Source organism: Chiloscyllium plagiosum, unplaced genomic scaffold (assembly GCF_037043375.1).
Source record: "Chiloscyllium plagiosum isolate Xiang-an unplaced genomic scaffold, Cpla_swu_hap1 HiC_scaffold_24, whole genome shotgun sequence".
NCBI lineage: Eukaryota > Metazoa > Chordata > Chondrichthyes > Orectolobiformes > Hemiscylliidae > Chiloscyllium > Chiloscyllium plagiosum.
Genome location: NW_028270162.1, coordinates 33,630,419 through 33,644,979, shown reverse-complemented (window position 1 = coordinate 33,644,979; position 14,561 = coordinate 33,630,419). Strand labels below are relative to the sequence as shown.

Here is a 14,561-nt window from a genome sequence, read left to right as displayed (position 1 = left end):
AAACAACTCAAATTGCAAAAGCTTAGGTATTTTGTATTTTCATATGCCAACAATAAACATGCATGATAGACTATGGGCAATATTCTCCCCTCCTTGGTACGGTGTGAACAATAGTGAGAAAGTAACAATAATGCAGAGAATGAAAACATGAAATGACGTGGGAAAGTATTCCCATTTTTCTCCCCGAAGACTCTAAATTTAAAGAATTCACACTTCGCTGGCTGGTTGAATATTTACAGTTCATTCCTAACTATCCTTGAGAAGGCAGCGCCGTGCGGCGTTTTTGAACTCTGCAGTCCATCTGATGTAGGAACATCCACAGTGCCATGAGTAGCAAAGTCCCAGCATATTGACCCAGGGACATTGAACGCACATGGATATGTTTTCAGGTCAGGATGGGAAGTGGATTGGAGAGGACTTGTAGATGGTGATATTCCTGTGTATTTGGTGCCCTTGCCTTTCTAGGTGGCAGTAATCATGGGTTCGGAAGATGCTGCCTAAGTAGTCTTAGTAATATTCTGAGGTTGTTCATCCTCTAGGACAGCGTTTAACTCATGACTTCAGGCAGCTTTTCTCAGCAGACCAAGAGGGCTATATGGGAGAGTAGACCTTTGACCTTCCCGTTGTATATCTCCAAGCCTCGAAAGACAGTATGCTTCTTTGAAAACCTGACAGAATGAACCTTTCACTCCAGAGATGCGTGGAATCATTGATTCCATGGTCTCCCTCGCAAAGCTGGTGTATGTTTGGAATGGTGTGTACAGGCCCTCAAACAATTCTGCACTTCAGTGTGGACAATTCTGAGATCAAACAAAGTGCAACACCTTGGTTGTAGTGATCAACATAATATCCAAGGATCACAATACAGAGGTTGACTCCAGTCAAGGAGTCAAATTACTTGAGAGAGCAGGCTGCTCATCTGATTTGTGTACCTTAAATCAGATCTGACAGGAAAAATTACACTACAGCACACATTTTAAACAGAGTGAGTGAAGATATTTACTAAAATCAAAAAAGTTATATACCATGACATTTCATCTTTGCCACCCATGTGCCTCATTAAATTATTTTCTTTTTAATCCTCCCACAATGTTTGATGCAATCCCAATGTCTGCAGGAGTGTGGGGGAGTCTATTCTGTAGCTGGCCTGAAAAGTGGACAGTGGTTCTTAAGCCTTTGAGCCTAGTCAACCCAGGCTTGCTGAGAATTTCCTGCTTCGATGCAAGTTCTCTCTCTTTGGCTTAAACTGCAGACTTTAGGATCACAAGCAAGGGGGAGGTGGAGGGTTGGGCACCTCTAGAGCATCAGGATAAGTAATTTTGGAAGGTTGCTTATATATGGCAACTCCTACCTACACTACTACCCCTCAATCTCCTTGAAAGGAGGGGGCACCTTGAACGAGGTCAAGGTCACTCATTCTCCTCTTGCCTTGCACTAATGTTGAACATCTATGGATAAAGCAATAGAACACAAGCTCACATGCATATGCAGCAATCAGACCAAGCTGCACCTGGGCCTCCATGGTGGTTACCAACCTGTCCATGGAGAGAGCCAGATTGGTTTATACTGGAGCCAGCAAGCTACTGGTAGTATTGGTGGATTTCTGCGTCCTTCCATCCAGCTTACAGACATCTCCAGTAAGCCTGCCACTGTTCCTGTGTCTATTATACAATAATCAATTGCTGGTGGAGGCTGTTGGATCACCTTCTGCCTGGGACTGAGCAGGTGCCTGGTTCTGGCAATCCTCCGAGTGCCAGCGATTTGGGGCATTGCTTCCTTCACCAGCTGCAGATGTATTCACAAGATTGTGCCCTGAGTCTAACCAGGATAGAGAGCTCACCAAGGTGAAAGTCTCTGTTCTGGCGAAGGGTGCAGATAGAAGCCTCGACATCCTGAGTGTTTGGTAGGTTCCTCCTCATAATGGAGATGGAACTGAGGACTTCTGATGCTGGCTTCTCCCAGTGAAGGTTTACGGAGTGCTACTAAGTGCCTGCATGAGAGGGGAAGGAATTAGTTATTAGGCCATTAAGATCTCTCTGTCCCTGCATTAGCCAAGGAAGAGCATTCCTGCTAAGTTTGAAACTTCCTTGTACAGAACGTGAAGCATAACGTTCCCCTGCCCTTACAGTCCTTCTGCCCACTTTATTCTACTCGTTTTGCTTTTAAACTGCAGTTAAAGTTGCCATTCTCTCTATATTCATGTCTTTTGTTTTTTTCTTGTCCCATTAACATTTCCGTTAGACCTGTACCTTTGTTATTTAACCTTTCCTGAGTCCAGACCTTCCCTTTTGTCCTTTTTTCCCACCCTCATCCACCACTTCATGTGTCTGCAACCTATTGTAATAAGTCCTTACTTAGCATTGTTGTATTCCTGAAAAGTGGTGTTTTAAATTTAAGAATTTTAAATGGGTTTTAATAGAGAAATATAATTCATGTTAGATTGTGTAGGACCTTTCCCATAAAAACATTGTCATTTTATACACTCTACATTTCTAGATTAATGTGTATAAAAAAATTAAATTTAAAATATGGTAGTAAGTAACCGTTAATATAACTTACTAATGATCAACATTTGTAACCTTGAAAACAGGAAAAAAATTGCTTGGCTTATTAAAAAAATTATAAGCTGCAAGTCGAGTCAGTTGTTGAGTGATTCAGTTGCAAAATCATATAATAACAATGAAATAATTCACCTGCAAGCAAAACCTGTCTGTTACTAAACAAGTACTACAGATAGACAAAATAGGAATGCTTATGGTATTGCAATCTTTTTGGAATGGGAATTAAAAAAAAGATTGCATACTCATTTATCTAGCATGATATTTAATTGGAATAGTTACTTTTCTTTTGATTTTCATTCCAATACAGCCTTGACATAAATCTAGTTCTTGCTGTTTCAATTGTCTTTGTTTTCTGATATTGGCAGATACCCTAAAGCATTCCATGTATAAGCTACTGAATATTTTCACCACAAATTATTATGCAGCTGTCTAATCTATTTCCAGTCCAAGTGAAATGGAGACAGAAATAATATGTAGATAAGGGAGTTTTAGGTAAATTCAATTTCATATAGGATGAAGTCCAGAAACTGGTGAGATGATGACTGGAGAAATTAAATTCACAGTGAGAAAGGTACAGATATAGATTTCAGCCTGACAAGTATAATAAGCATTTTGCCAATTGTGGTAAGACTGTAAGAGCTTTACAAAGCTCCAGGTAGAATTAGAAATGCCTATGACGACAATGCAGAAGCAAAAGGAGAAGACAAGTGATGGAGACTGTACACTCATGGTATTACAGTACTTTCTTTACAATTTTTATTATCTTGACCCTTATAAAGTTAAACATCACAACACCAGGATATAGTCCAACAGGTTTTTCTGGAAGTACTAGCTTTTAGAGCACTGCTCCTTCATCAGGTAGCTAGTGAGGCAGTATCATAGGACCACAGAATTTATAGCAAAAGATCATAGTGTCATACAATTGATGTGATATACCCCCTTACATATACAAAACTACATAATCACTTCAGATTTGTAACTTATCTGTCTACAGATAATGGTGACCTATTGGGTAGTTCACACTTTATATGTTTTTGATTCAGTACTTTTTTTTTTAAACTTCACTCATCTGCTAATGCTGACAACTTTATTATATAATCATCTTGACTAGGCAGTAGGACGTTTGGCTTGGATTCAGAAGGTCACTACTTCAAGCCCTATTTCTGATACTTGAGCACACAATTTCGGCTTCAATGCCAGTGCAGCACTAAGAGAACGCTATGTGGTTGAGAGTGCTGCCTTGTGTATAAATGGCTAAAGAGGGACAGTGCCTGTCTGTCCAGTCAGCTGAACCTAACAGATCAGAAAGCACAATTCAAAAATAAAAAAGAGTCCTCAGTTCTTCTGGTCAGCATTTACCCTTCAATGGGCTTCACCAAAACTGATTACAGAAGAACCTTGATTATCCAAATTTTGGATTATCCAAACAACATCTCAAGGTCCCATAAAAACATTACATCAAAGAGGTAAGTGTATTCAATTTACCTATACTGAAGAACAGTGAAAATGATAGCAAAAACAAAGAAACACAAGCACTTCATGCATCAGCAACTGGATATTTTTTACGTAAAGGTTAGTTACAAATCCTGTCACTTTACCGGACCATTCATGACAAAAAAAAGGCAGATGACGTAAACACATGTGCGAGGCAGTGTTTCTGTCTTTCTAGCGCAACACTGAGTTCACGGAAGCTGACAAATGCTCTTGTGATTGTGGAAGCTGTTCGGGACCTTGTTTAATGCTGGGATTTCATATTTATGTGATGGTAAAGGTTTAGTCCTTCTCAGTTTAACCTACAATTTGCAGAATGCAAACATTAGTTTGTTTGCATAGTTGACTCATCAAAATTATAGATTTAAACAAACTCGCCAGTATAGCAGTGTTCGCTCAGTGTGGCTTCCCTTGTTTAAGGTCAAACCGATTATCCAAATAATCAATTATCCAAACGAAATACTGTCTGCCCATCTCATTCGGATAATTGTGGTTCCTCTGTAAATGATTATTTATTTCACTCCTTTTCGTACAATATGGCAATGTGCAATTTGAATGCTGGACAAACTCTATACTTCATAGGTAGTTAATTGGCTGTGAAATGTTTTGGGGTGTCCAGTAGATGTAAAACCACATATGAAAGAGGCTATTGTTCTTTCTTTGATATAATGTTTGGGTCTGCATGCTACTTCATCATTCAATTTAATACATACTCCTTCATTTGTTCCTTGCTTCCACAACTCAATTTTAGATTCATTGACTTTGACCTAGACATTCCACTTAGTGGCAAGTGTGGCTCTCAGCCCCCAAGAAGGTGGTCCAGGCCAAAAAGAAAATAACTGCAAAATTCATGTCTTCCAAACACCCCTTCCCTCGAACATCTACAGCTTCTCTGACCCCTCTGTTCTGCCACTCCATCCACCACCGCCAGTTCTTGAAACACTTTTGTTCACAATTAACAACCATAATCACCATCTGCTTATCTTGACACAGTAAACAAACATTTGGAGAGCGGACTCCTCAATTTATAACTGGTGATTATTAGTATCATCATCGCGTACAGAAACAAACGAACAAACAAACAAACAAGTTCAAGTTGAGGGCAACAAGCCAAAGTTTCCAAACTAATCATTCCAGCTGCTTTAAACACAGGAAAGACAGAACTATCACCCCCACTTCTGGATTTCAGTGTAAGCAAATTCACCTGAGGCTGTAGTACAGGTGAGTCCTTCCATCATGTTAAACCTCTGTGTTCACCACTATTGGAAAATGGAAATTCAGGCCTTTGAATCTGTTACCCTTTGGTCCAGTTACCTTATTATCCAGATGCTACTGAAGTTAGTTGAACAATCATCAAATGTTTTCAGAAAATCAACTATAAATTCATCCATCATGCCTATGCTACACTAGGCCCGTAGCATTTTTGGCAAACTACCACAATTGAAGTTCAAGATATCAGTTTCCAGAATTCATGTGAAACTATTTAATGAACTTTGTTTGTCCAAACTGGAACATCTCTCAAGACATTCTCCCACAGGCTTTCAGTGTAACAAATGGGCGGCACGGTGGCACAGTGGTTAGCACTGCTGCCTCACAGCGCCAGAGACCCGGGTTCAATTCCCGCCTCAGGCGACTGACTGTGTGGAGTTTGCACGTTCTCCCTGTGTCTGCTCTGGTTTCCTCCCACAGTCCAAAGATGTGCAGGTCAGGTGAATTGGCCATGCTAAATTTCCCGTAGCCATAGGTTAGGGGTATGGGTGGGTTGCGCTTCGGCGGGGCGGTGTGGACTTGTTGGGCCGAAGGGCCTGTTTCCACACTAAGTAATCTAATCTAAAATATTAATCATATTGCTCTATGGATTCTAGGTCTATCTGAACTTCATTCTCAGTCTTATGCTCATGTGGTAAAAGCTAAAAAGTGGTTCATTGATTTCGAATGCACAAAATGACCGTTAAACTGAGGTTAACTCCAGCTTTATTAATCACTAAAACTGTTGGTTTGAGTTACTTGCACTATTATTGTTACTAAGAATTATTTTAGACTATTTACCATATTTACATGCAAATACTACATTCCCCAGCCTTTGTTGTTTCTGAAAATTTAAAGAATGACTTTGCCTTCTCTTGAATGTGAAATGTAAAACAAAAATTAAATAAGTTATTTCTGTCTACAGTTTTCAACTTTCCACTTTTAAATGAATCAATACTTGCTTGCATCCTACATCTATCATGTAGGAATTTCATGAGCCCTTTAACAAACTGAATGAATGAAGATTGTTGGAACCAATGTTTTGTCTTGGATTAATCTGTCCACTTGTTTCATAAACTTGTCAATGCCTTATCTTTTTATAGAGTGCATATAGTATGGAAGTCTTTCACTTTTTGTATCCTCACCCTTTGGAATTTATTTTGATCTAATTTATTTGCTATTGATTAGTAAATATTGGCCATTCACAGTAGTTGGATTTAGTTCAAAAACCTGGTGAAAGCATAATTTAACATCCCATTAGTTTGTATCTTATGCCAGACAGAATGATTCTTATTGGCATTTAATTTCAATGATCAAATATTATTTGACAAGCATAGTTAAGAACAAAAGCAAAAAGACATTCTTAATGTTTTCTCAAATCAAATAGGAAAATATGTATATATAAACATGGGAGACAACTAGTCAGAAATGCAAATACTGAGAATCATTTGCTTACTCTATAGGGTTGTGCTGCGTTTAAACTTTCAATAAATCATTGTGTGGTTATACTTGATCACAGATGGTCTTGTTAGGAAAAAAAAACAATTATCTAAGTTAAGACACCTTTAACACAAAACACAGCCAAACTGTCTTTTTAATATGTATCACTGCTAATTTTTCCTGTTATTTTATATGACTATTAATAATCAGTTGACCTACTGACAGAATCAAGTTGAACATATCAGATACCAATAAGCCAGAATGCTGGCTGTTATTAAATAGTCAATGCCTCTGTTACTCACTTATCAACTTCAAGGAATCACTTACACCTTTTATAATGAGACGAGGTGTTTGAAAATATGTTAACCAAAAACTAAACAATAATTAGCCTGGTCGGAATCACTTCACTGCAACTATAAGTAGTAATTAATGATTTGCGCATTTGAAATGCACGAAAACGAATCCACTCCAACTTTTCACAGCCAATGCAGTCTTTTCAAATGTAGCTAGTGGCAAGTAATTTGCACCACACAAGTGCAAGGCAATGACCATCTCCAATAAAAGAGAATCTAACCATCATCCCTCAATATTCAATGGCGTAATCAATCATCACAAAATCTCCCACTAACAGAAACCATTGACTCAAGACTGAACTGGACCAGCCTTAGATTCTAAAGGAGCAGGTTGGAGGCGAGGAATCCTGTCGCAAGTAACTCACCACCCAACTATCCAAAATCTGCCTGCCATCAAGACACAAGTCAGAAGTATGATGAAATACTTCCAGCGTGCTTGGTTGAGTGCAACTCAACAATACTCAAGAAGCTTGATACCATCCAGAACAAAAACAGCCTACATGACTGGTACCATGTTCACAAACAAATACTCCCTCCACAACTAATGCTCAGAAGCAGTAGCATTTGCTAGCTAAAAAGATGTACTGTAGAAATTCACCCCGACTCCTCAGATAGCACTTTCCAAACCATGACCACTGCCATCCAAAAGTACAAGGGCATCAGTAACCTGGGAACACTTCAACCTGCGTGATCCCCTCCAAGCCAGTCACCATCCTAACTTGGAAATACCATTGTTCCTTCAGTGTCACGAGGTCAAAATGTTGGCACTCTTCCCAGCAGCATTTCAGGCTGCCTACATCAAATGTTTTTCAATATGAAAAACAATGAAATAATTATATTTCATTGCTCTACTATATATGTTGTTAACTAGATATACAGTTTTTAAAAAACTCTTCCATTGCTTTGGAAAACTAATCTTGGGACTATTTTTGTATAAATGTAGTCTTATATTTAGGTAAGTTAGTATACACCAAAAGCTCTAATCTATTGGCATCAAAACATATTTACTTACCAAAATCACTCTTGCAGTTCATCCATCCAATCCAATCAACAGATACGAGGGCTAAAAGCCCTGACCCAACAAAGGAACCAACTCCAGTAAAAAAGAAGAATAGGCCCATGATAGCACTTTGCATTGACTTGGGGGCAGCTGAGTAAGCAAACTCCAGACCTGAAAAGCACAAAGTGAAAAGCACATTTTAGGTGCAATTTTAACAATTTCAAACAATGAAGAGTTGGATAAAGATTCATCTTTGGTCGACTGAAATTACTTTCCAGCTTTGAATCAAAATGTAAGCAGCATATCTTTTATCTCACACATTGTTATTCACTTTTGCTTTGACAATTTACATTTTAATTCTGAAATAACTCTTCAGTACTGAATCTATCTAGTACCTGAGCAAACATGCTCTCAAATTTTTAAATGTTTGCTTCACAGAGTTAAAATTGAAGTGCAGGTACAAATCAGAACTCAATCTTACCAAGGAAGAAGCAGCACAAGAATTCCTAGAGTCACAGTTTTGGACTGCATGGGTCTGACAACAGATGGCATAAGTTAGACAGCAATGTCAAGTCCTGAAGGTAAGCAGAAAATGAAATGCTGTTCTTCCAATGGTGTTCGATTCGCTGGAACACTCCAGCAAACCTGAGACAGACGTTGGACAGGGAACACAATGGTGTGTTGAAGTGGCAGGCAGCAGGAAGTTCATTTTTGTAGACAGAATGTAGGTTTTCTGCAAAGCGGCTGCCCTATTTGCATTTCGTCTCTCCAATGTAAAGCAGACCATGGTGAATTCATTAGACTAGATGGATGATGTGCAGGTAAGTCACTGCTTTACCTGGAAGGTGCATCTGGAGTTTAAGATAGTGAGGGGGGAGGAGGTAAATGGGCAGGTGTTGCATAGGAAGGTGCCATTGGGGTGAGAGGAGGGAATGCCTTGGAGGAATGGAAGAATTCAAGGAGACTACAATTGTCTTAGCTGGATTTAATCTGCAAACTGACTGGGCAAATGAGATGGGCAAGATAACTGAGAAGGCAACTTTATAGAGTGCATGTTTCTTAGAGCATCACACTACATAACCCATCTGGGAACAGACCAGTAATGTACAATGAGGTCCTAGTTAAAGATTCTCGAGAGTAGAGATCACAACAGAGTAGAGTTTCAAACTCAGCTTGAGTGAGAGCAATTCGGGTCTCAGATAAGTGTCCTCAACATGAATAAGGGCAATTACAAAAGGTGTGAAGAACAAGAACAAAAAAAAAAAAATCGAACAGAAGATCAGTCAAGGAGCTGTGGAAGACACTTAAGTAGATATTTCATAGCACTCAGCAACATTTTTTCCAATCAAAAAGGAGGGCTTGCTGAGAAGGATTAATCAGACATTGTTAACAAAGGCAGCTAAGGAGAGTATGTAATCAAACATCAAGGCAAATTAAGCAGTGAAAACTAGTGGTAGACAGAGGATTGGCAAAGCTTTAGGAAAAAGTGACTAAAAAAGCTAATAAAAAAAGGGAGAAATTTGATTAAGGGGACAAACTTGAAACAAATGTAGTACATGAAAAGAGAGTCGCTAATGCAAATAAGGGACCCCTAGAAGATGCACCACACAAAATTATAATAGGAACAGGGAAATGACAGATAATTTAAACCAATATTTTGCATTGGTCTTCATAGTGGACAGCACTGCAAACATCCCAAAAGATAATCAGAAAAGCGAAGTCCAAATGGGAGGAAAGGTTTTGAAGAAGTAACAAACAAAGAAGATTGATGAGGGCAGAGCAGTAGATGTGATCTATGGACTTCAGTAAAGCGTTCGACAAGGTTCCCCATGGGAGACTAATTAGCAAGGTTAGATCTCATGGAATACAGGGAGAACTAGCCATTTGGATACAGAACTGGCTCAAAGGTAGAAGACAGAGACTGGTGGTGGAGGGTTGTTTTTCAGACTGGAGGCCTGTGACCAGTGGAGTGCCACAAGGATCGGTGCTGGATCCTCTACGTTTTGTCATTTACATAAATGATTTGGATGCAAGCATAAAAGGTACAGTTAGTAAGTTTGCAGATGACACCAAAATTGGAGGTGTAGTGGACAGCGAAGAGGATTACCTCAGATTACAACAGGATCTGGACCAGATGGGCCAATGGGCTGAGAAGTGGCAGATGGAGTTTAATTCAGATAAATGCGAGGTGCTGCAATTTGGGAAAGCAAATCTTAGCAGGACTTATACACATAATGGTAAGGTCCTAGGGAGTGTTGCTGAACAAAGAGACCTTGGTGTGCAGGTTCATAGCTCCTTGAAAGTGGAGTCGCAGTAGATAGGATAGTGAAGAAGGCGTTTGGTACGCTTTCCTTTATTGGTCAGAGTATTGAGTACAGGAGTTGGGAGGTCATGTTGCGGCTGTACAGGACATTGGTTGGGCCACTGTTGGAACATTGCGTGCAATCCTGGTCTCCTTCCTATCAGAAAGGTGTTGTGAAACTTGAAAGGGTTCAGAAAAGATTTACAAGAATGTTTTCAGGGTTGGAGGATCTGAGCTACAGGGAAAGGCTGAACAGGCTGGGGCTGTTTTCCCTGGAGCGTGGGAGACTGAGGGGTGACCTTATAGAGGTTTACAAAATTATGAGGGGCATGGACAGGATAAATAGACAAAGTCTTTTCCCTGGGGTCAGGGAGTCCAGAACTAGAGGGCATAGGTTTAGGGTTAGAGTGGAAAGATATAAAAGAGACCTAAGGGGCAACGTTTTCACGCAGAGGTTGGTACGTGTCTGGAATGAGCTGCCAGAGGATGTGGTGGAGGCTGGTACAATTGCAACATTTAAGAGGCATTTGGATGGATATATGAATAGGAAGAGTTTGGAGGGATATGGGCCGGGTGCTGGCAGGTGAGACTAGATTAGGTTGGGATATCTGGTTGGCATGGACGGGTTGGACCGAAGGGTCTATTTCCATGCTTTACATCTCTATAACTTATATTATAAGTGACAAAGTATTTGACAAAATGAGGACTGAAGGAAGACAAGTTGCCAGAACCTGATGGCTTATATCCAAGAGTTTTGGGTATCGATTGAAAGAATTCTCTGCATTGTTGGACTGTTCCAGCAGATTGAAAAATAGTCAACGTCATCTTGCTTTTCAAGAAGGAGAGAGCTAGAAAGTAGGAAACTATCTGCTGTTGGAAAACGCAAAGGTCCATTAAGGAAGGAATAGCAAGACATTTTAAAAAAGTTTAATATAAACAAAGAGTCAACACAGCTTTGTGAAAGGGAACTTACATTTGACAAAATTTAAGAGTTCCTCTAGGACGTAACAAGCAGAATTGATAAAAGGAGAACTAGTGGATGTAGTGTATTTAGAAAAGCACAGCTGGTCAAGCAGTATCCAAGGAGCAGGAAGATCGATGTTTTGGGCATAAGGTCTTCATCAGGAATGAAGCTTGTGAGCCAAGGGGGCTGAGAGATAAATGGGAGGGGGGGCTAGGCTGGGGGGAGTAGCTGAGAATGCGATAGGTAGATGTAGGTGGGGGATGGGGGAGGTGATAGGTTGAAGAGGAGGGTGGAGCGGATAGGTGGTAAAACTATGGACAGGTCAAGAGGGCAGTGCCGAGTTGGAGGCTTGTGACTGGGATAAGGTAGAGGGGAGGGGTAATGCGGAAACTGGTGAAATCCACATTCTAACCAACCTCACCACCCCATGGCTGAACACTTCAAACTCCGTCCCAATCCATCAAGGACATGCAGGTCCCAGGCCAGCTCCATCACAAAACCCTTACCACCCGATGCCTGGAGGAAGAACACGTCATCTTCCACCTTTACGACCCTGCAACCACACTGGATTAATGTGGATTTCACCAGTTTCCTCATTTCCCCTTCCCCCACTTTATTCCAGTCCCAAGCCTCCAACTTGGCACCATCCGCTTGACCAATCTATCATCTTTCCCAGCTATCCGCTCCACCCTCCTCGCCGACCTATCACCTTCCCCCTCACCTTCATCTACCTATCACATTCTCAGCTACCTCCCCCCACGCTCTACCCCCCCCCCCCCCCCCCCCAGCTCCACCCCCCTTCCATTTACCTCTTAGCTCCCTTGGCTCACAAACCTCATTCCTGATGAAAGGCTTATGCCCAAAACATCAATTATCCTGCTCCTCGGGTGCTGCCTGACCTGCTGTGCCTTTCCAGCACCACACCCTTGACTCTGATCTCCAGCATCTGCAGTCCTCACTTTCTCTTATTTGGATTTCTTGATGGCATTCAATAAATTCCTGCATAAAAAGCTTGTGCACAAGATATGGGGTCATAGTATTGAGGGTAATATATTGGCACGGTTTGAGGATCAGTTAACATTAAAAAAAAGACAGGATTAATTACTCTTTTACAGGTTGGAAAGATGCAACTAGTGGAATGCCACAAGGCTGAGTTGTAGGACCTCTAATTACTCTATTAATTACTTGGAGAAGGGGACAGATTTTAATGTATTCAAATTTGCCGATGATTCAAAAATAAGTGGGAAGGCATGTTGCAATGAGAACACGAGGAATGTGCATGGGGATATACACAGGTTGAGTGAGTGGACAAAAACTTGGTAGATGGATTTTAATACAGGAAAACTTGAGGCATGTGCTTCGAATTAAAAAAATAGGGCAACTATTATTTAAATGTAGAAATGGACAAATGTTAGCATTGCCAATGCATTCAATGTCTCGGAACTCAGCAGAATTAGCATTAGTCTCTCAAAGACAAAAGAAAGCATTTGAAGAGATTTTAAAGGTTTTCAACAAATTAGTCCCTTAATTCATCATCAGCAACCAACGGGAAAAGAATTCCACTCCCATTATAACTAGGCACTGTCACTGATTTGTATTGCATCAAGCGCAGTTGTATCGCCCAATTCAATTCAGACCTCCTCAAACCAAAGCAAAAGCCAGGAGTGCAATTGGCTCGGATTTTGGCAGGCTGCGATGAGATTGGTGTGATTTGAATTTCATTGAGTGATCAAGTATGAGCAACCAATGTTCATGTAACTGAGATGGGCACAAGCAGGGAGTGAAATTACTTCATTAAAAACATAGTTGGAGAGAGAAAGAAAATTCATAATTTTTGCACAAAGTGACTAAAGTTTTCTTTTTCCTTCTAAGCTCAAAGCAAATTTGTTCCATTTACCAATCAAAACTGGTGTGTTCAGAGGAGTGAGTTAGCCTGAGCCAGCAGGAGGTCTTCCCTGTAGAACTTCTGATTGGGCCTGTGAGGAATAATCTCTCCGATTCTGCTCTAAAGCAGTGGGAGTAATTTGTTTTTATGGGTTTGCTGAAAATATTCCTGCACTATTTCTTTTAATGACTGACTGGAAATACAGCAAAGCTTTGACCACAGCCCTGTCATTCCTCAAATATGTTCACAAAGCAGGGATTTTGAATTCCCAACAGAGAATCAGTGAATCCTTATATTAATCCCTACTTTCCAAGCCAGTCTCTGGCACGCACTTCCCATTTGAACCCAGTCTCACCATGCCACCAGTTTTCTGTGAATATCTTCTGCCAATGCCACCTGGAGCACATTTAGCCAGAAATAGCTGGTGATATTTTCAATTGGCCTATCCTCAAAGGGTTTTGAGTAGAGATTTCCAGATTTCCATTTGTGTAAGGAAATGCTTTCATCAATCAATGCAGTTAATTTTTAAGGTTATGTGCTCTTGCTCTGGATTGTCCCATCAGAGGGAAGAGTTTTGTCTTTCTTTAGGTTCAGAATAAATGATATCAATTTTTTACTTCAAACACCATCTGTTGCCGTTTTCTCCCCCCCCCCCAATTAATTTGGAAAATAACTTTCTATCCTATATTTCATAACTTGCTACTCTTTAAATGGGAAAGAAATACAATATGGTGTCACAAAGTTTAAATTGTATGGTGTACAAGATTTAATTTGTATTAGATGTATAACATAGTAAAACTAAGGCAACAACTTCCAGTTCCACATATTCAGCTAATTACTGTTCAATTTGATATATTACACTAATTATACAGAAGTGCAGTAATTGAATATTAATGTTTACATGCAATTGCAAATGAATCTAAGCAAATACATTTAAAACCAATACTAGCTTTTCAGTGTGGCACTGCAAATTTTTACGTCTCATCTTTTTAAAGATTAAAAGCATCAAATTTCAAATTGGAATAAATCATCATTAGAGTGGATCTCAGATTTGGGAACCTGAAAATGGAGAGGAACCCAATTTCTACCTCAATTCAACCTTACACCATTAAACAGGGGTCTGGAGGAGTTTGGCCTGGGCAAATCTGCTGCCTACTTTATGGCAGAAAAGCTTATCTCGAGAATTTCTAGGTTTCCCTAGGAATTATTTTCTCAATGCCTTTTCAGCATTTTACATAGCTAATGCCAAATGAGGGGGTGATTAGATCAGTTCATTGGATGGCTGGAGTATGATGCAGAATAACATCAACAGTGTAG

At 40.1% G+C, this 14,561-nt stretch overlaps 1 protein-coding gene across 2 annotated transcripts in view; it reads right to left on the bottom strand.

The window, feature by feature from the left end:
* The window catches only part of slc15a4 (solute carrier family 15 member 4), a 79,116-nt gene that overhangs the window by 7,371 nt on the left and 57,184 nt on the right, over positions 1–14,561 (bottom strand). For both annotated transcript variants that reach the window (XM_088000063.1, XM_088000062.1), the window contains exon 7: positions 8,106–8,264. In XM_088000063.1, the coding sequence (XP_087856189.1) occupies positions 8,106–8,264 (159 nt within the window). The remainder of the gene's footprint in view (positions 1–8,105; positions 8,265–14,561) is intronic.